The 20,778-nt window shown below is 45.3% G+C and overlaps 1 protein-coding gene across 1 annotated transcript in view; it reads left to right on the plus strand.

Moving 5' to 3' along the window:
* Positions 1-17,178: 17,178 nt before the first annotated feature.
* The window catches only part of SLC2A13 (solute carrier family 2 member 13), a gene marked incomplete at both ends in the record, with an annotated part of 148,271 nt that continues 144,671 nt past the window's right edge, over positions 17,179-20,778 (plus strand). Inside the window, one exon of the mRNA XM_080359507.1 lies at positions 17,179-17,728. Within this exon, the coding sequence (XP_080215633.1) occupies positions 17,179-17,728 (550 nt within the window). The remainder of the gene's footprint in view (positions 17,729-20,778) is intronic.

Below are 20,778 nucleotides of genomic sequence, written 5' to 3' on the forward strand. Positions count from 1 at the left end.
ACTGCCCTTCTGGGTACAGAAGCCAAATGGCATCATTGGCTGCTCAGTGCTGCGATGTGCAGACCCATGTCCCAGCCATTTTCCTTTTGCATCTTCCTGATCTTGAAGCCATGTCTTGATTGTGATCCCCAGAGAGGCAATGAGCACAGGCCCCTGCAATGCCCTGGGGATGATTCTGACCCTGGTATGTGAATTCTTGCTCCTTTTGGAAAGCTGCAAATAGAGTTTCCTCCTCCTGCTAACCAGAGATTGACTGCCCTTCCCCCTGGGATGGTTAGCAGTGATCCCCCATGGGGTGTGTTAGCAGCAGAGCAGGGAAAGATGCCCCAGAATCCTGTTTGTGGTGGCTTTTGCCTGATGAGGACTCACACTGCTGAGTGGGGAGGGAAGTGTTTTTCTGGCAATAAAGATTTGACTATACATCAACTCCCACCACTTATTTTGATTTCCACATTTTCTTTCATGAAATGTTTAATTCCTTTGCATCGCAGGCTGTTTTCCACATTAGCAATTCACTTTAACACCAACTTCTTTTGAAAGTGTCAGATTTTGAGGAACAACTACTAAGGCTGAATTAGTTTAGATGACCAGAAACTGAAACCTAAAGATACTCAGTCATTTCTGTGAGAATTTAATTAACATTTATTCACAAATGGCTATAGATAGTTTATTTAGAAAAACATCTTACTCTCAGAGCCATATCACTGCAAAGCTGGAATATACTTCTTAGTGGGGCTGATAAGGAATCCCTGAGACTCTTTGTCCCAAATTGTCCACTATGTTCTTTCTCTCCCACTCCCTGCAATGGTCCAAGTCTGATCACGTTGGAAGCACAGAGGCGGATTCTGGGAATGGTCCTTTCTGACTGGGAAAACACGCTGTGTTATCAGCTATGCGGGGGCGCTTGTGCTGCTTTTTAGCAAGTGGTTATTTGAAAAGTTGTCGTTCATTTCATTGCAGGTACCACTGTTGTGGAATTTCAGCCTACATGAATGTGATGGGAAGAGGGGGTATGAATGCATCTTAAAATCCATTGATTTGTCCCAGTTTCCTTTGAGGATAGATGCTCAGAAGCTGTGCCTGTACCGGACCCCATGTAGTACCTCTGTGACAACGTGATTATTAGTATTTTTCATATCATTTCAGTTCTGTGTTTCTCAAGTGACGCTATAGCTCCTCTCAGTTTGGCAGGACTCTGTGTCTGCCAGGTGAAAGGTGTACTCTTGCCCATTGCTACCTACTAGCCAGGTTGTAGCTCATGATGCCAGGCTACAGCACACCTGGATGGGGTGACAGTAGTTCCTTCACGGAGCAGGCACACGAGGCTGTGCTGGCAGGGCAGTATGTACATTAGCATTCACTGGAACAATAACCCTTCTTTGCACAGACATTTCCAGCCCCGTATCAAACCCAGCCTTTGCTTTCACAAGATCCTTTGCACACAAATTTGCTCATTAATACGGCAAATGGCAGAAGACCAGACAGTACTGGGTCTTGGAAGACACACTGTGAAGGAGAAGCATGCAGGAGCATCCAGGCCCTGGGATGAAGATGCCTGGCTGATGTACTGCATGTGTCCTCATAAATGCTTCCATGGGACATTTGCCTGGAGGAGATAAAGCACTGGCTCCTGTAAGACCTTCATGGGCTGCCCTCACCAGCAAGTCTTCCTGCGTTTCCAGGTGGCTGGGACTTACGGCACAGGTACCTTGTTGCCTCTGTTTCTCTGGGTTCCCAGTGTTCAGAAGGTGAGGCAATTAGAAAGCAGTGTACTATTTTGGGGTGAAATGGGCAATCCATATCTTGTGTGGCATACTTAAGAGCAAGCAATCTTTGCAGAGTTTTCTTGTTGGTACTTTCTCCCTGGAAGAAAAACATTATGTTGAAAATGGGAGAAGAAACAAGGCTTTTCTTTTGTACCTGCTGTTTCTATTAGTGTTGGTCACTATTCACAAACTGCAGATGTGTTACTTGAGAGCCTGTTTTTCTTCCTGAGGCATTTTCGTAGCTATGTGATGTGGGCGGTGTTTGTTTTGTGAGCCCTGTGCAGATGGTGGAAATGTCTACAAAGGCACAAGGGAGCATCGGCATGCATGGTAGGTGTTGGGTCTACGCTTGAGGCTGACAAGGACTAATTGTCACTAGTAGCCGTCTTTGGGAAGCTGGGCAAGGTTAACAAATGTGTGAACTGTAAGTTCAGCAAAGTGCTGGCTCCAAATAACTGGAGAGAATGTAAACAAGACAGAGAGTGTTTCTCTGTGAAATCACCTTGTTTGAGATGTTTGATAAACCACGCTTGAAAGTAGTGAGTTAGAAATTACCTGCTATAAAAGGGATTGAACAACAGCAGAGCCCTATGATTTGAAATAGATTCTTTATCTTGTTTGCAAAAGCCAGATCTCCGTGCCTTCAGAACATGTTGTAAAATCTCCTTTAGGAGGTTAGGAAGAGGGTTTATGCACCGTGAAGGTGCTTTTGTTTGTATTCTGTGAGTAGAGTTCTCTGATGTCTGAGTGTTTATTACTGAGGAGTCTTTGCTGAAGTGCTGGCTGGACAGGAGGATAATCCCAGTGACTTCAGTGTAAATGCAATGCTTTGTATGTTCAAGCACTGAACGTTTTAAGCCATTTATTAAGGAATGCAGAGGAAGAGGAGTGAAGATGGGAAGACTGGTATCGCAATAGATTTAAGTTCTAAGGGCTGTTGCTGCCTTATCTTTAAGAAGCTGTCATAACTCTTCAGTTTATAACAGGGTTTTGATGTTCAGCAGGGGAGATGCACTGGGCTTCAGCAGTGCCTCTTCTGCGTCACACACAATTCTGATCAGCATTTGGGGAGCTATAAGCTGTTAATTGCTATTTCCACTCTCTTTCAGTCCTCATGATAATTTTAGCAACTGCACAGGAATGCTCCATTTCACACAAGTGCTCAACATGCCTTGTTCCCAGCCTACCAGCCGCAGCAGCTGTACTGAATGAGGCGAAGGAGAAGGATACTGTGTGGAAGAGGTCTTCTTTAAGGCAAACGGTAGAGGTTATAGGCATAGTATATCCTTTTTACCCCCAAAGCCAAGCCAAATTTAGAAATAGGTCCTGAGTCTGTGCCCTTGGGCGCTGTTCTGAGCTGCCTCACTCCAGGCTCCTGGAAGCAGCTGGAGCTCTATACTGAGCTGCTGGCTGGTTGTTAGCACAGCTATTAATAGTTTTGAAGGCTGTCAGTTGTGGTGGTAGAGGTTCAAGGCTTCAAATATTAGTGCTGATTCCTGGTAACAAAAATGTTGCCTTTGAACCCAATTGATTATTTTTTTACTCTTTTATTCAAAATAATTGTTTCAAATGATTAAGTGAAGCACACAAGAGACGGATTTACAGTCAGGTACCTCTTATTGGTCATGATGGTGTGATATTCAGTGTCATGAGCACATTGCTTTTTCAACAGGACATTCAAACTGCTGGATAGATGCTCCAGAATACCTATTTAGGGTATGTCTTAACTACTTTACTTCACAGTTAAATAATATTTTAAAAGTTTGTTATAACTACATACCAATCCACAACTTCTTGGGTATACTGACTCCCAGCATATTTTCAGTGCTTTAATTCCTATGTCACCTTGAGTCAGAAATGTAAGTGGTGGAGAAACATCTATACATGAAGAAATATATCCATGTGCATTGACTGAAAGCTGTGTCATTGCCCATGATTAAAGCCAGAAAAAAAAGTAAAAAGCTGTAAAATAAGTCTTCTAATATGAAATTTAAGAAATACAATCTCTTAAGCTTTGAAAGTGATTTATGTTGTATAAATGCTTAGATGTGGGAATGAGAAGTGACAAACATCTCAGTGTTTTAGACAAAAGCATAATAGCTTGTAGGTGAGGTTTCCAGCTGGCAGCTGCAATCTGATAGATGGGGATTTCCACAGGTGAGGTGAATTGGCTGGCAGGCCTTGAAAATGAGATCAGGCAGCTTTCTAAAGAAAATATTTTATTCCATCCTGTGTAAAAAGTCCTTTGACTGCTCTGTGCAAGGAAGCCTGGGAGAGTGGAGTTGTCTATCTGGCATTTGTCTGTGACTTCTGAAACTAAGGATGCTCAGTGTACCTACCACACCTGCACATGACGTGTGTTAACCATCCATGACTTGAAAGTCTCGGGGCTTTGCATTCCAAATTAATTATGTGTAAATAGCATTTCAGAATTCCATGGCATTTCTTTTAGCTAACTACTTCACCTGACACTTTTCATTCTTCATATGTTGCAATTTCCGATCAGCTTTAAAGTTTTTTCATTCACTAATATTCTATAAATTTCATTAGCTGGCATACGCTTAGTTAGTTTTCTTTTTAAAGTCAAAATCCCCATAAGGCATGGACAGATGTTAATATCAAAATAGCAGCTGTGGCACCACATTCTTCTACTGAACCAGGAAGAAATATGTTGTTGTTAAGGATTAGTAGTACTTTAGTATCAACATTATTAGACAGAAAGATATAACTCTTAACATTAATGTAACATTAAGAGTTAATTTAACATTAACTCTTACAGTCAAAACTTCATAACCACTTTTATTCAAATTGGTGTTGCTGTTTTCCAAGCTGTAGATGCAATGGATGGCAGCACACAGGATCTATAGCAGTTTCCATGTTCAAAACCTCTTATGAAACAGCTTCTAGAACTTAGCTGATAAAACTGCTGACACACTTTTGTATTTGTTTTAGTAGCCTGGAATGCTGGAGGATAATTAGGTTTATATTTGGCCTCTAGCATTTTGTTCAGGTAAAGCCGATCCCAGAAGAGATTGACTTACATTGAGACATAGTCTTGTTCAATAATAAAAAGTGGTAAATTTAAAACCACTGGTCAGAGGAACTTCAGTTATAGATTTTAGACCAACAGATGGGTTCAGGCACCAGATCATAACAGCAAGAATGCATTCAGGCCACCCCAGAGAACATAATTGGTACCTTCATCAGCTGACTTCAGTTAGAGAAAGCGTATCACGTGCTGCAATTAAAGGAATGTGCACTTCAATTACAAAAACTGTCTCCACTTTACTTGCTGCTTCCTCCTCTCTTGGTCCTGGCACTTTGAGTCTCATCTGAAGGATATTTCAGCAGTTCTTTTTACAGCTATATTTGGGAATATATGACAAATAGGGCATAAAACAGGCCAGTTACAGTTCTTTTTTTTCCATCTTGTTCTTGTTGTTGTCAGGCCCTTGAGCATGCTCCCCACTCCTGGGTTGTCTGCCTGTGCTCAAGGCTGGTGCTGACATGGTGCTTCTGTGTAATCCTGGTTTGGGTTAATTGTGTTCAGGTGAGTTGTGTGAGAAAGCTGTGAGAACCAGCTCCTTCACTCTGGAGCTGCATTTCAGCTTAGAGCTCTGCCCTTGTGTGTGCCTGAGCTATGTTGCAGCCATGTCCAGGTATCCTGCATCTGACCTCTTGGCATCACCTTGGATCAGCATCATTATTATAAACTTGTCTGGCCACCAGTGACTCTTGGCTGCCCTGGTTACTGCCTTGCTGGACCTGATCCTGACCTGTTGACTTGATTTTCCTATTTAACCTTGGATCTGCCTTATTGCCATGGACTTGCCTGGAGGATCTGTGGACATTGTGGACCTTTGGCTGACCATGATTACCGCCATTCAACCTGCTTTGCTCATCTTGCTCAAGTCCTGTGGGACAGCACCCCTGGCAATGATGTTACTGCCTGTCCCTGCCTTGCTGTCCCACTCTGGGCCAATCACCCCTTCCCCAAGGAGCCGTTGCTATAATTTTTCTCTCAGTGTAAGAGTGATACTTTAATTTCTAGTTTCCTTTGGTGAATGTCTATCTTTTAAAATATCTTAATACTTTCCTTTAATGCAGTATCTTCTTTGGCCCATTATTGTATCCAAGTGTATTAATGAACATTTACAAGCTTCACTGAAAAGCCCAGAGCTCTTCTCTTGCTGGATAGCAGATATGAGCAAATCTGAAGCTTTAAATATTTATACGTGTAAGTTGAATCCCTTAAAGCCATTGTGACTTCTCGGTTGATTTATTTCTTGGTTTTTTTTTTAAGGATCAGTCCCCAAGATAAATTCATGTTACAGAACACAGCTGGTGTGGCAGTTTGCTGTTGTAAGATCACTGCTTTCAACAGATGTAGTCCATTCTACTATGCAAACTTTTCACCCTGTTTCATCAAATACAGACAGTTTGGGGACACAACATTCTTCATGATTGAATCAAAAGGAATTAGTAAATTATTCTCCTGGCACAGGAAAATTTGAAGACCAACTGTTACCATCTTCAGGCATGGCTCTAATAGAAGATAGTTTATATTGCCTGTATGAAGTTGTAGTGTGTTGACTGGCTTACACTAAGTGCAGCAAAACTGAAGGCCATAAGCCAAATAACAGTGCAGACACTTAATCCCTGAATATTTAGTAGTGTGGTACCTGGGCTACCTGTTCAACATAGCTTCATTAGTGCGATATTCAGCACTACTTTAATAAAACCTCTGTCTGAATGACAAATTAGCTCAAGCAGAGCTCTGTGCTGGGGTAGCCAGGTGTACTCTGCTCTAGTTCAAGTACAGATGCCTGAGGCTGCAGCATGTGGTGCAGATGTACTCTCACTTCTTCAGATGCCAGCCACTGTTAAAGCTGTTCAGTGTTTCCCACTGGGAATAAGGCACAGTTATAACTTTTTTAGACTGCAGTTTGTCATTTGTCTCAGTCTGGATTTTTCCTGAAAATGCCAGTAAAATTTTCCAAAGGATAAATGATAGAAGAAAGATGTTGATTTGACCATGTCAGTAACCAAATACCCAGTTCTTACAACCTTGGGACTGAGAAGACCAGCTATGTCTTTGCTTTGGACTCAGGAGGTGATGATTTCTGAGGAGAAAAGAGGACTTTAAATCAGCTGTCTATTTTGTGATTTCTAAAAAGACTCATTAAAACCTTCTGGGGGGAAAAATGGTTGAGAAAAATATTTCAGTAGAGACTTGTGAGAGATTCTTAGCTGCTCAGAAGATGAACCTGCTGTGAGTATGCCCCAGTCTGGAAAGTCTGGCCTCAAGCAGATATTTGTTTTGCTCCTCAGCATCAGATCTGCTTGAGTGCTTCTCATAAACTCATTTGTTTTCTCAGAGAGCTGGAAAAAGTCTCCTTAGAATAGGAAGTCCATCCCTTTCATCAGCAGAGACCTTAAATCAATGGTCTAGCTCACCAGGGCAACCAGCAATTAGAAAATAAGACCAGAAGAGGGTGTTAATTCTTAATGTTGTATAAGAAAGGGAGAGTGAGCAGAGGTGCCCAGAGAACAGCAGAGTAACCACACAGGCACCTCAGCACCTGGAAGTACCACCACCAAGAGTTCCAGCTGGATACCTGATGACATAGGCAATGGAAGCAGGTCCCATCACAAGGTACCAATCCCAAACATCTTTGCCTGGGTCTGAGGAGCGGTGATCCTAGGCAGCATCATGAAAAGGCTGATGGTGGCAGCTTTCATGGTAAGACCTCTGAGGAAAGAACATAGCTCATTCATGATCTTCCCCCATACAACAAATCAATGATCTATTTTACAAGGTTTATTTTCTTTCTTTGGTAATTTTTTTCCTTGGGGATTACACACATCCAGGAGGATCCTCTCATCTCTTCTCTTACCTCAAGTCTCAGATACTTCCTTTGATCTCTGTTGATGAACCCTATTTCCTAAGCAGTTATGAGAATTTGAGGAATAACAATTATTTTGTTTTTGTCCTTTCACATAACTCTCAAATAACTGATGCAGAAATTTCAAATGGCAGGCACTGATGCATCAGTACTACAGAAAGTTCCAGTGTAATTTGGGGTGCTACCGTTCCCTGCCTGTCTCTTCCGTGCTCCCTTTTTATGAATGAATTTGAGGTATCAGGATGCCTGTAAAAAATAATCCATCTCACAGCCTATCTACTTCCCCTTCTTTTTCTCTGGTGGGCAATAAGGAGGACAGTGCAGCTAACATAACAGCAAACCCTCTTTGCATTATATTCCAGCTCCATTTTATCTATCTCCAGTTTTGTCTAAATTATACACTTTCAGGGCAGAATCTGTTTTTTAATATTGCTGTTTGCTCAAAACCCTAACATTGTTTTGGGGCTCTGTTGGCCCCAAAGCACAAAGTAATATACACAGTGCATCAAGATTATTGGGGAAAATGGAAAGATCACTGTGGTGCTGAAGTAATTTTTCCTGTTCAACCAGAACTTGTCAGCACACCAGTTTGTGTGAACTGTTCTACTTGGAGGAACAGGAGAAACAGCACCATCAGAGGGGTCATTTCTGTGTGGAGAGCAGCAGAGAGCCTGGTCTGCAGGGACCAATGTACGTCTGGCTCAGAGGAGGTGAGCTGTAGTCAAGGGAAGGTGTTTGTTGTGAGGCTGATCCCTGTAGAGGAGTCAGAGCCTGGTTCATTGCCATCTTCATGAGGGACAAGCCAATCCTGGCTCCAGCTGCATGTCCCTGAGAAATGGCAGCAGCTCCAGAAACCTTGAGCCTTCTCAGTTTGCTGGTCACTTCCCCTCTCTCAGCATCAAGGGAGGGCTGGGAACGGCAGGTCGGATGCGCGGGAGGGAGATTTGCTGCATGGCCGCAGGCTGGGTGGGCTGCCCTCTGCAAGGGGCTCTGAACCTCACACCCACACTAAGGGGTGGTGCAAGAGCATCCAAGTCTTTACCCACAGTTGGCTGCTGGGATAGTTCATCTGCTCCTGTGTGCCATGTATTGGCCCCAAGAAAGAAGGTACATAGGCACTGGGCCAGCAACTGCAGGCTTCAGGCACAGGTTGAAACCTCAAGCTGGCAGGGCACTAATAAATGCTTTTCCTGAGGTGGGCTGCTAGCTGAGTTGATAAAGGCTGGTGATGCTTAGAGAAAGAAGGTTCCAAGTGGAAGGGAAATCCCATCCATTCCTCTCATCCCAGCCTCATAGAAAGGCAGGATTTGGGTACAAGTCTAGGGAGCTGGTAACTGACATTGAGGGTGACACCCCCTCTTCATCTCCCCTGCCTGTCCTCCCTAAAGAGCCTGTATCCTTTTACTACAGCACTCCAGTCACAGCAGCCATGCCCCATGGCGTCTCTATGATGACAGTAAGATCAGAGCCCTGCAGGTGTGTGCACATCTCTAACTCCTCTTGTTTATTCCCTCTGTTACACGCATTTTCATAGAGACGTTTATCTGCTGACCCATGTGATATCTCTAGGTGTATATTTTTACCTTACAACCCTTTATGTCACTCATTAATTTCAGTTCCAGATGGGCTTTAGCCTCCAAGGTTTTACCCCTCAGTGCTTCAGCAGCGCCTTTTGCTCTCGCTTCTCCTTCCTGCATATTCCCTGTTCGTATTTTAGTTCATTAGGATGGTCCTTGTTTAGCTAAATGGGCTGTCAGCTGAAGTTTCCTATGTTCCTGTGCAAGGGGATAGTTCATGCACGAGGTCTCAGGAAGTTCTCTTTAAAAAACAATTACAATTAGTTCTTCTGCGGACTCTTCACGGCTGCTTCCCACAGGCTATTTCCTGAGCCAGGCAGTCTGCTCAATGAGTCCTAACTCTGCTGCTCACCTTCCAGGCTCTCCTCTGCAGCTGTCACCTTGTGGCTGCTGCACCCCAAGCGGTGCCCTGTGACCACCCTCTCCCCAGCTTCTTCCCTGCCCCTCAGCTGGAGGTCAAGCCATCATTAAGCAGAAGGCTGTGATTGGCTCCCTCCTGCATTCATATTAGGAAAACATCACCATTGCAGGCTAAGAACCTCCTGAATTGCCTGCCTGATGCTGTGCTGCTCTTCCAGCAGACAATCAGGTGGCTGCAATCCCCAGCAAGGAAAAGGGCTCTAAGTTGGAGACTCCTGCTTTGCAGAAAGCCTCAGCCCCTGCCTCCTCATGGTCTGTAGTGCACACCTATCACAACATCCCCAGGTTCCTCCTCACCCTGTTCCTGACCCAAAAACTCTCAGCAGACATGTCTCCAGTTTTATACTGGGGCACTGTGAAGTCAAAGAGCTACTTAACATAAAACATGATGTCACTTGCTCTCTTCTGCCTGTCATTTCTAAATATCCTATATCCATCTGTGGCCTCACTCCAGCCATGTGCACCACCCCACAAAGTCTCTGCCACCACTGTGCCTGGCAGTGCAGCTCTCCTCCTCATTGCCAGGCACTGTGCATCACTGTGGGGGTACCAGAGGCCTTTGAATCCATGCCTTTTTAATGCAAGCAAAAATGGGGTGGGACCAAATCTGCCTTATTTAGGCATATGATTTATAGCTGCAGAGGGAAGCAGGTGCGTGAATTTTCCATCATTAATGAGAACAGCCTGGTACCTTGGAAGGCCTCTAGCAAGAGACCCCCATGAGTTTAACTGCCACCCCTCTTTTTTCACCTAGAACACCAAGTCAGAAGTGTCTCCTAGATCACACAGGGTCACACAGTAGTGTCAGTGTGAGCGAGAGTCCCCACTGGACTCACAGGGGCTTTTCACAAATCAGTGCCATTACTTTGTGATGAATATCAACAACTGTTCAACACTTCCTACTGATGGCATTTACCTTCCCATGATATCGGCACATATTCCTATTGATTGCTTCGAAGGGGTCAAGAGTCACTTTTAATGCCATTTTCAGGAGTGTTTAATGTTACCTTTGAAAATATCCCTGTGACACGTGTGATGCTTGTCAGGGAATTTGTTAAAATTTCCAGACGGAGTTCCATAAAACATTTCACAGAGGACCTATTTTAAAAATGTGTCAGATTTTAATACTCCCAGGCTAACAAAACAGATTTTAAAAAGATGTCTACCTACAGTGGTGGAAATAGGACTTTTGAAGCACAGATACAGAAAGAAATAAGCAAGAAAGCAAATAAAAGTCGCAGCTTGCTGCTGCTCCATCCAGTTTCCCAGCCATGGAAAGCACTGGTTTTCATCTTCTACATGCCAGGAGGACGTTCTGGCACATATCAGTCAACTTCAGTCACTCTCTGTGCATATTTTGCTTTTGCACAGGGAATTCATGTGGTCCAATTTCCCTTTCAAACTTGCTTATCCCTCATTGTGCAGTTCTCTCCAAAAAAACACCAAACAAGTTTTGATGGAGTCACCATCTGTCAGATCCAGAGGGTATGACCATAATGAGTCAGTAACTGAATTCTTCCCAGTCTGTTTCCAATTTCATTTGCAACCTCAGATAAAGCAATTCTGTGTAATAGTGTTCTGCTCAGAGGCAACGCAATGTCAGGGCTGACAGCAAAGCCAGCTTTTAACCTGCTGCTTAAAACATATGGTTTCCACTTCTTGGGGCTTTAATTTGATGGTTAGGTTTTACTTTGATGAGGTGAGAGCTTATAAAACCAGTGAGCTCATGCTGGCTCGGCCGTTATTTTTCTAGGGATGCAGAATAGCGTGTAGCCCTACATAAGCCTAAAAGCCTTTCCAATTTATTTTTTGGTTTTATTGCTTTAAATGATGGACAACTGATGTGCTGGTCTTAGATAATCTGTAGAAGGATTTGGTTTAGCAGTACTGTCTACCTTTTAGAGAAATGGAGTCTGATAAATTAAATTTGTTTAGTGAGCAGTAGAATTAAGGGGTTTTACACGTGGTTCTTTTCTTCCTGCGTGTCTTTCATGTACACGAGATAATAGGTGTCTGAAGAGAGGGTTACCCATTGCTCCCAGGAATCTGAGCTGACGGAGAGATGACCTATTGTTCTGGGCACCTCTGCTGCACTGCAGGAGGTTTCTGTTTGCAGACAGACACACAGCTCTGTGCTGACAGACGTTTGTTTGAAGACACGGTGTATCAAGAGCAGTGTTTCTCTGGTATCTTGTGAGTAGTGTGGTGCCAAATTCTTGATTTTTATGCTGCCAGGTGTTGTAGCTGAGTAATTATAACTTTTATAGGATAACAGTGACTTGATAAGGATTGTAACCTGGAGAACCATCTTTACAAGTAAACAAATGCAAAAATTCAAAACTGTACAATAACAAGTCTTTTTCCCCCACTCCATTTTGCACCAGCCCTGGCTTTCAGCAGATGCTGGGCCTTGATTTTTAAAGCAGAGCACTGAAATGGGCTGCCTGAATCTTACCTGCAGAAGCCCACACAGGGGCTAGTGCACAGCTGTCAATCAGTTTAGCAGCTGCAGACCCACCCAGGGCACACTTGATTTTGCTCAAGCTCTTATACGTCACTGCTGACTCTACCAGAGACTCTGTTTCAGTCAAATCTTGTTAGTACTTTCTTATGACAGCCAAAAGCAGAAAGAAACTGTTCTCCTGCCAAAAACTGACTCCCTACTTTAAAGCATGAAAAAGCTAGAGATCTTAAAAACAGAGATAAGAATTTAACTTTGAAACCCATGTGTTTCTTGCAATTGCATTTTCAATGGGTCTGAAGTGTGTTTGCTGGAATTCATGTATTTAGCAGGAGTGAGCAATTATGCAAAATGTGAGCTCACATGATGACTTTGGTGAAGTTACATGGGATTAACACAGCTGTGCTGCTGCCAGCTCTGCCCATCAGGCAAGGAACGCGTCGTCCCACGGCTTTGTCAGCTTCTGTCTGCATCGCCACCACCCGCACCCTCTGCCAGCGCTAATGCTGCAAACTCTTCCTACTCATTAAGCAGTTTAGCTCTTAACGCTTGGCCAGCAGGATTAAACGCATGGTGTCGGTAGGTTCCTTGCTAACAAATTCTGATGTTACGTTCAATTTGGAAGGGTTTTACAGAGCAGGTTAATAGTCTTGCCCCAGTTCACAGATTCAGACAATCAAGGCAGGAGGTTAATAACCAGTTAAAAGCCACCCTGCAGGCCAGGGCAGCCAGGAAATAAAGTCCCACATAACATTGGGACCCACAATCGAGGTGGGTGACTTTTGTTGAGCTATTGGAGTAGGGTCCAGTTGGGATCTGTACGTATAAAGGAGAATCCAAAGCAAACACTGGAAGGATTACAAACAACTAATGCATTTCATTTTTTGAGAGCTAAGGGATAGATACATTCAGATAAGTGAACAAAACAACTCTGTCAAGATACTGAAAGTGGCTGGGGAAGGAAAGTTATATGGGGATTGGAAAATTATGGAATTTATCTAAGTGTCTTCTTTCCAAAGAAACCAAAACACGTTGCAAGAATAGGAGGGACTCTGGAACAAAATGGAGTTTTAAGGCAATATACAGCTCACATTTGTTTTGGTTTTAATATAAATTCCTATTTATAGATTTATTTTTTTTTTTAAACTACGGTGTTCCTTATAGTCCCAGCCCTATATTACCAATACATATTTGCAAACTCAACAAACCGATGTGATCCAGGACCAGGGTTTGTGTCTTTTCAGAGGTATCTAACCATATTCCTTGGCACACTGATAATGTATAACTCTGTGCAGAGAAAAGGTTTCTGAACCTTGAGAACTGCATGCAAACTTAAGAAACTTAGTGAACTATCACCAGTGAGTAAAAAAATCGGTGCTTTCCCAAGGTCTCAGACACTACCTAAGCTGCTCCTATAATCAGGATTTGCTGCTCCTTTTTTGCATATTCAGCCAGGGGATCTCCCTCAGCCCAGCACAGTGTTATATCTCAACTTAAATAACAACTCTGCTCGTGGCAAAATACCGTGAGTATCAGGGCAGGTTGCTTATCACAGTTTAAGGCATCGTAACACTAAAGGACAGAAGATCAGTTAAGGAGCCTTAAAATACAAGAGGCTGCACACCGTATTGCTAACGCTCACATGAGGCTAAAGCCCACGAGCCTACCCCCACAGCATTGACTGAGATGGGAAGAATTATTGGTTTGGGGATTTGCTCCTTGTATTATTCTCTTTTTTTAATGCAACCATGGCTTCATGTAAAGAATATAACCAGCACTGACAAAGCTGGACTTTCTTCTGCCACAGAGTCAGGTTGTTTTCTGCCTCACTGTCCATCTAGCCTCATGGCTCTTGCATTCTTGTCTGCACAACAACCCAGTTTCCTTTAACCTGTTTGTTTGGTTTGGTTTTGTTTTGTTTTTTCCCCAGTTTAACGTACAATTTTCTTGTGAGACAAGAGATTTAAATCCTGCTGGCCCGAAGGAAATCTGTGATTCAGGTGAGGCTATCAGCCACCAGGCTGACACACAGGAGACCTGCTGCACCTGTGCACCTGCACCTACACTTGGGCTGGACTGACGGCCCCAGGAGATTTAGGCACTTGTCCCAAAATGTGGGGTCGTTACCCGGCGTGCAGATACCAATTCTCCAACAGGGTTGAGGTATTTGCTTTGTTGACGGTTCTGTGCAGAAAAGGGTGCTGGGCGATCTCTCGCAAAGCCAGCACACTATGAAGGAAACCGAGTTGCGTGTTCATACATTTTAACTTTTAGCCACTCCTAACATCTTGTACATATCTGTGCCTCCTCAAAGTTCATTGGTCTAAGCTTTGCTGTCTTTGGTTTAAATGGTATGGTAAACATGAAATCTTCTATGCGTGTTCAGTGAGTAGGAGTGGTCTCCTGGAGGTGGGTAGCCTTTGACAAGGAGGTGTGTTTTTGTATTAAAATGACTATATAATGAGCATAGATCACCAAGGGTCATTATATACCATTAGTCCTTGCCAAATTTAATTGTTTGTTACTATGTGTGTCTTCTTCAAGATTTATCTCTGGGTTTGTCCTTTAAGTTCCTCTCATAAGTAGCCAATTCCTGTTCTGTTTGAATCATATTCTTTGTTTATGGTCCGCTTTGACCTTCTGTGAGACTCCACTAAACTTAACAGAGACATCACAGCTGCTTCTGAGCGCCAGCACAGGGACAGGAGCTACCCTGGCTGCTCAGGTCTGGGGGAGTTCTGAGCACACGCACAAAGCACTCAGTTTTCCCGAAGACGTTTTCTGATGTATGCTGTGTATCAACAATATAAAAGGAGTGAAATCCTGTAATTATTCCTGCTCTCTGCTGAAACACAAAAAAATCGAATTTCTTAAAGCTGGACGAGTTCTTTGATCTAGTTCACATCACCTGGCAAACAATGGTGCAAAAGAAAGAATGAGGCAGAGCTGCAAACCTAAACAGTGATTCAATTAAACATTTAATCTCTTGAAAGCATAATGTGGTACCTAAAATCTACCCAAATGCTTCTTTGGATCTGGCTGCCCTGTTTTAGGTTATAAATCCTACCTACAACAATTTGTGTTATGTGAAATCATTTATAAGTGAGCTTTTACCATTAAATCCAGTACTACGGAGAGATGATCACAGTAATGAAAATCGAAACATAAACCAAACAAATCCCCCCTTTCTCATGAAGTCACTCTTCAGTGTAACATGTCCCACAGCTGAACTTCTATGTTGTTTCTTCAGGGAATCCTTTTAAGAGATAATCTTGACAGCGTGATCTGATGACAAATTATGTCTGCGAATGATTGTGTTGGGCCAGCAATGGAAAAAACCCTTTTTGTCAGCTCTCCTGAGTCTCTATTAACTGTAACATACAGAATGCCTCCAGCTTCTGACGTGGTTGTTAAAAAGACAGGTTGTTTTTGTGACAGCCAGCTGTTGTGACAATATTCTGTGAAAGCATTCCTTCTGGCTGGTGAGGGATTTGGTGTGACTTCTTTCTGTGTAATGCACTACGTCCCACATTTTTTATTTGGGGCTTGCATTTAGAAAGTATTGAGTGCTGTGCAAGTCTGGAGACCTCTGGAGCATGACAGATCTCTCTCATATGGTGCTGTAGAAGCGTAAGCCTGTCGGCTCATGGGGAGCTGCCAGACCTGGGGGGACAGTTTCTTGTAGCACAACAGAACTTCATTCCTGACGCCACAGCCTGGAACTGATTCTTGCTCTAGTGCTGGGTCAGGCCTTAACAGCCTGTACAGGAATAAGGAATGCTCTGTGCCAGTCACACCACATCATCCAAATCTTGATTAAAACCAACTGAATATTAACGTGTTTTAATTTTTACCTAGTTCAGGCTTCTCACATGCTCAGACCTGGCACTGCCACATCTGCCACTAATGGGATTAACTACATAGCCATTATAATTCATTATGAATTACAATTCACTGTAGTAGCTACAGCTCACTGTTTTATGTAGTTGGTATTATCTGGACCACAGAGAATCAGCAGGTCCCCGCTTGCTCTGAGTCAAACCAGCACAGAGGCTGTGCACAGCTGGCCGCCTTGGACTTTGCTCCCTCTCCCAATCGTTAAATTCATGTGACTGTGACTTAGTACTGCTCACTAGGTGTGGGTAGAGAATAGCTGGTCCAATTAATTAGTGAAATTCTTCATCTGCTGGCTGGCCGTATTATGAGGATCTTTACAGAAGACAGTCACGTTAGAAAGAAAATTTTGTTAAGTATGTGCCATTATGTATGCAATAATGCACAAATTAGAATATTTTGGTGTGATTTCTTTTTTCCCTACACTTTGCATCGCAGCCGGCGGGCCCTGCCGCGCGCACCGGCGGGTACGGGCTCCCGGATTTCCCGGGAAATCGGGCATTTCCCGCCAGCCGCTCCCGCCACCAGGCGGCCCCGCTGTCCCGCAGCCGCGGGCAGATCCTCGGCGCTGCCCGGGCCGGAGCTTCGTCCTCATCCCAGTTACAAGCCCCAACAAAAATGCCCCAAGACGGAATTATCAAACCGCTGTGCTCCGCTTTAGATATAAACACGAGTATCAGCTCCGAACTTCTCCTGTATCCGGTAACAAACCCACCCGGAGCTGCCGCCAGCCCCACCGCTTGCCAGCACCTCCCAGCAGGGAGAGAGGGCGGTGCCTGCGGCGTCGTGGCGCTCAGTGCGCAGGCGCGGCTTCGACGCATGCGCAGTGGTGGCTGCCACCGCGGAGCGGGAGGGGGGCGGCCGGGCCCGCCCCCCGGCGCCCGCGGGGCCGCGCTCGCCGCTGTCCCCGCCCGCAGCTCCGCCCGGGCGCTGGGAGCGGCGGCGGCAACTTCCCCTCAAGTCTGCGCGGCGGCGGGGGGGACGATGCGACCCGGCTGAGCGCGGCCTGAGAGGGGCGGGCGGGGCGAGGCGAGGACAGGCGGCGCCAGCAGCGGCAGTAGCCGCCCCACCGCTGTAGCCAGAGCCGCCCGGCAGCCTCCCGCCTCAGCCCGCTGCCTTCCCCCGGCCGGGGCAGGAGCCGCCGCGGCCGTCCCATGTCCCGTAAGGCCAGCGACAATGTGGAGTACACGCTGCGGAGCCTGAGCAACCTGATGGGCGAGAAGCGGCGGCGGCAGGCGGACGGGTCCGCCGGCTCGGGCGCGGCGGCGGCGGGCGAGCGGAGCCTCATCGCCGCCGAGTCGTGCTCCAGCCTCAACAGCGCGGCGTCGGGCGGAGAGCTGGAGCGGGCGGCGCGGCGGCAGTTCCAGCAGGACGAGACCCCCGGCTTCGTCTACGTGGTGTCGGTCTTCTCCGCCCTGGGGGGCTTCCTCTTCGGCTACGACACCGGCGTGGTGTCGGGGGCCCTGCTCCTGCTCAAGAGGGAGCTCAACCTGGACGCCCTCTGGCAGGAGCTGCTCGTCTCCAGCACGGTGGGCGCCGCCGCCCTCTCCGCCCTGGCCGGCGGCGTCCTCAACGGGCTGTGCGGCCGGCGACCCTGCATCCTGCTGGCCAGCGGCCTCTTCACGGCGGGGGCCGGCGTGCTGGCCGCCGCCCGCGACAAGGAGACCCTGCTGGGGGGACGTGTGGTGGTGGGGCTGGGCATCGGTGAGTGCCGCGCCGTCCCGCCGGGCCCCTCCGGCCACTGCAGCCCCAGTCCGGCTCCCGGGGGCACCCCGGCCGCTGCCCCGGGCGGGGAGCAGCTCCCCCCGGAGGCAGGTGTTACCGAGCCGAGAGCCCGCGCGTCCACAGCCCGTCTATGCGAGGCGGCCCGCAGACAAAAGGCGAACAGTGTCCGGGGGGCTGGAAGTGCAGAGCTGCTGGCCGGGGGCGTGTGTGACCGGGCTGCGGTCAGAACGGAGTCCGCTGGGGAAAGGGAAGGAGTGTGTGAGTGTGTGTGTGTGCTCTGCCCTCTTGTTGCTGGCAGGTGCTTGTGTCCGAGTTGTGTGGTTTCAGTGCTAGAATGGTCTCGCGTCCTTTACCAAATTCATCCTTAGGGTGGTCTGCCAGCACCAGCAGCCCACACCGGGAGCTTTGCATTCGGTAGGGTGCTGGGGAGTCGGGAGCGAGGAGATCATGCCTGACTTTCTGAACTGTGAATTCCCTGCACGTTTTTGCTTTTCATTGGGCACTTCAGGATTGCTTTTGGGACAAAATGAGGTAGTAATCTTGCTGTTCAAATGAGACAGTTGCTTTGGAAGGCTTTGGGTTTCATTAATAGCATCCTGCAGAACAGAATGTTTGTTGCTGCTCTCAGGTCGCCTTCCTACATGCATTGCATAACTTGCAAGCAGTAGGATCTGGCAAAACTTTATAGTTGTCCCAAAAAAACCTGAAGTGATGAGGAGTGTTTCCTCTGATCTTTGAGACTGGTTTCTGTGCCAACTGTGTTCTAACTATCCCCAGAATTTTGCTTGCTCTTTAGCTGCCATCCCGTCAGGCAGTAATTTGAATTATACTCATGCAAGATGGGGCTATATGAGGTTATTCACAGTACTTGGACTATAGTATGTATTAAAAAAAAAAAAAAGTAAATATTTCTTACTGTAATCTTGCAACGCTTCCTATCTAAAAGCATGAGAATAATTTGAGGATTAGACTTATTTTCCTTTACATAGCAAAGTTCTGTCAGACATTGATTGATTCTTTGAATTCTCTGGCTTGTTATAGAAACACTTGCTGTGATGCAATCTATGGTCTTATTAAGGAAAAAAAAGTTAGTGAGTCATAATAAGGGCTGTCAGAAATAAAACTGACTCCATTCTTGAAAAGGTCTCATGCTGGTTTTCCTGTACAGTAAGGAACATCTTTAGGTTGCAGTTTTCCTGCCCCCAGTTAGGTGGTTGTTGTTTATTTTTTAAATGCTACCTATCTGCGTTTTTTTTGTCCAGTCAAGACCTCAGATTGCAGAATGTTGATGATGTTTGTTGCAATGTTTAGGAGACAAGAAAACTGAATTTGACTATGAGGTGGCAGAACAGGTATCTTGATGGCAATATGTAGTGCATATGTTTAGTGGTAGATGCTAAAAATACCAAATTTGATGTCTTTTTGTGTTATAAAACCGCTCATGTTCTATGTCCATCATAACTGGTTACCTTGTCAGCTTCAGGGGAAGAGAGGAAAGGGTTGGATGGTTTGCTTGACTCTTGTCTATGTGTGTCTTGTAGAGAGATGCATAGACATGCTGGAATTGTCTTACAGTGGTGCAAATAAATGACATTGCTGTTGTTGGAGGGCTATGAGACTTGGGGCTTAATGTAATTAATATATAAAAGACAGAAATGGAAATTGGGAGCTAGGGGTTGTTCTTTTGTACAGCAGTAGATCTCTTGTGTGGTCAGGGGAGAGAGGTCTCTCCTTGCCCTCTTTCCACATCGGGGATAAAGCTGGTGGTTCTACTGGGGCTCTGGAGACCTGAAGTAAGGACTGAGAAATGTACTGAGGATTTTGGAGCAACAAAGACACTGTTGTGTATTTTAAAACCTGATATTTTCTCCTGTTTATCAAAGGTTGCTCTTCTTTATGTGATGCAGCGTATGGCCAGAAACAAAGCGTTACCTTAAATTGCTGTGACTGGAGCATCACAAGAGGCTCCAAGAATCGCAGAGTCCAATCCTAACAAGGTTTATTTTACAAAGGAAAAAATATGTTGTGGTTCAAAAGTGTTCTCACGCAGTAAACTGCAACAGTCTCTACATTAAATCCCCCACCAGAGGGAGCCTGGATAATTTCATGAAGGCATTAGAAATCGGTTGAACTTTTAGCCAGTTTCTTCCCTTTCATCTCTTGGAGCCCTATGACTATCACTTTAGTGTCTGTAGTGAGCAAGAACTTATAGCGCTGGTGTAAGGAGGTCGCTTGGTAACGTGACACTCCAGTGACAGTGCAAACTGCTGAGATGTGCGGGTGCGATGGTGTAGGGTTATGAAATACTTTCCTACCTGCAAACCGATATAAACTTAACTGCATATAGTTTTATACATTTTTGAGACTACTTTCACGTAACTGCCAATAGCACATCGAGAGATCTACTGCAGGAAATTGTGTTTGCTGGCGTTAAATAAATGAGTTACTGTGTTATGGGCAGTACTGTGGTGCTGTAAGAGCAGATGCAGGGATGGTGACCTGCGGGACTTCATTCTGCCCTCCCTGGTGCAGGGTGAATCTGTGTTAATTGTGTCCATGTGAGAAAACGGCCATTTTTCTCAACTGTGATTTATAAAGGGCTACGGTTAAACTTTCAAGGATGAAAATTGGATTTATGCTGAAATGAGGAACATCTCTCCCTTGACTGTCTTGTCAGCTTCTTACCTTTTGCTGTAGAGCTGCTTGGAGATAGAAATATTCTCCTTTTCTCCCCAGCATTTGCAGAAGGAGATGTTTGTGGAAATAAAGACCTTCTCTCAAGGACAAGCCAAAATCCTCTTTTATTGCAAACGTTGAATAGATTTTTATGGTTGGAAACAGTTTTGTCCCACATCCCTCCCCTTCCTTCCTCTTCCCCCAACATACATACAAAATATAGAGAATGCAAAAAAAGGGAAACCACATTCAGCATTAACTTAGAATATGCATGGCTATTTTTGATAATTCATGACAGCTACAGGCAAGATGACTTAAGAACAAGGTTATGGCCATCATTCCTTCCCAATGCT

Source organism: Nesoenas mayeri (genome assembly GCF_963082525.1).
Source record: "Nesoenas mayeri genome assembly, chromosome: 1".
In the NCBI taxonomy this organism is placed as follows: Eukaryota; Metazoa; Chordata; class Aves; order Columbiformes; family Columbidae; genus Nesoenas; species Nesoenas mayeri.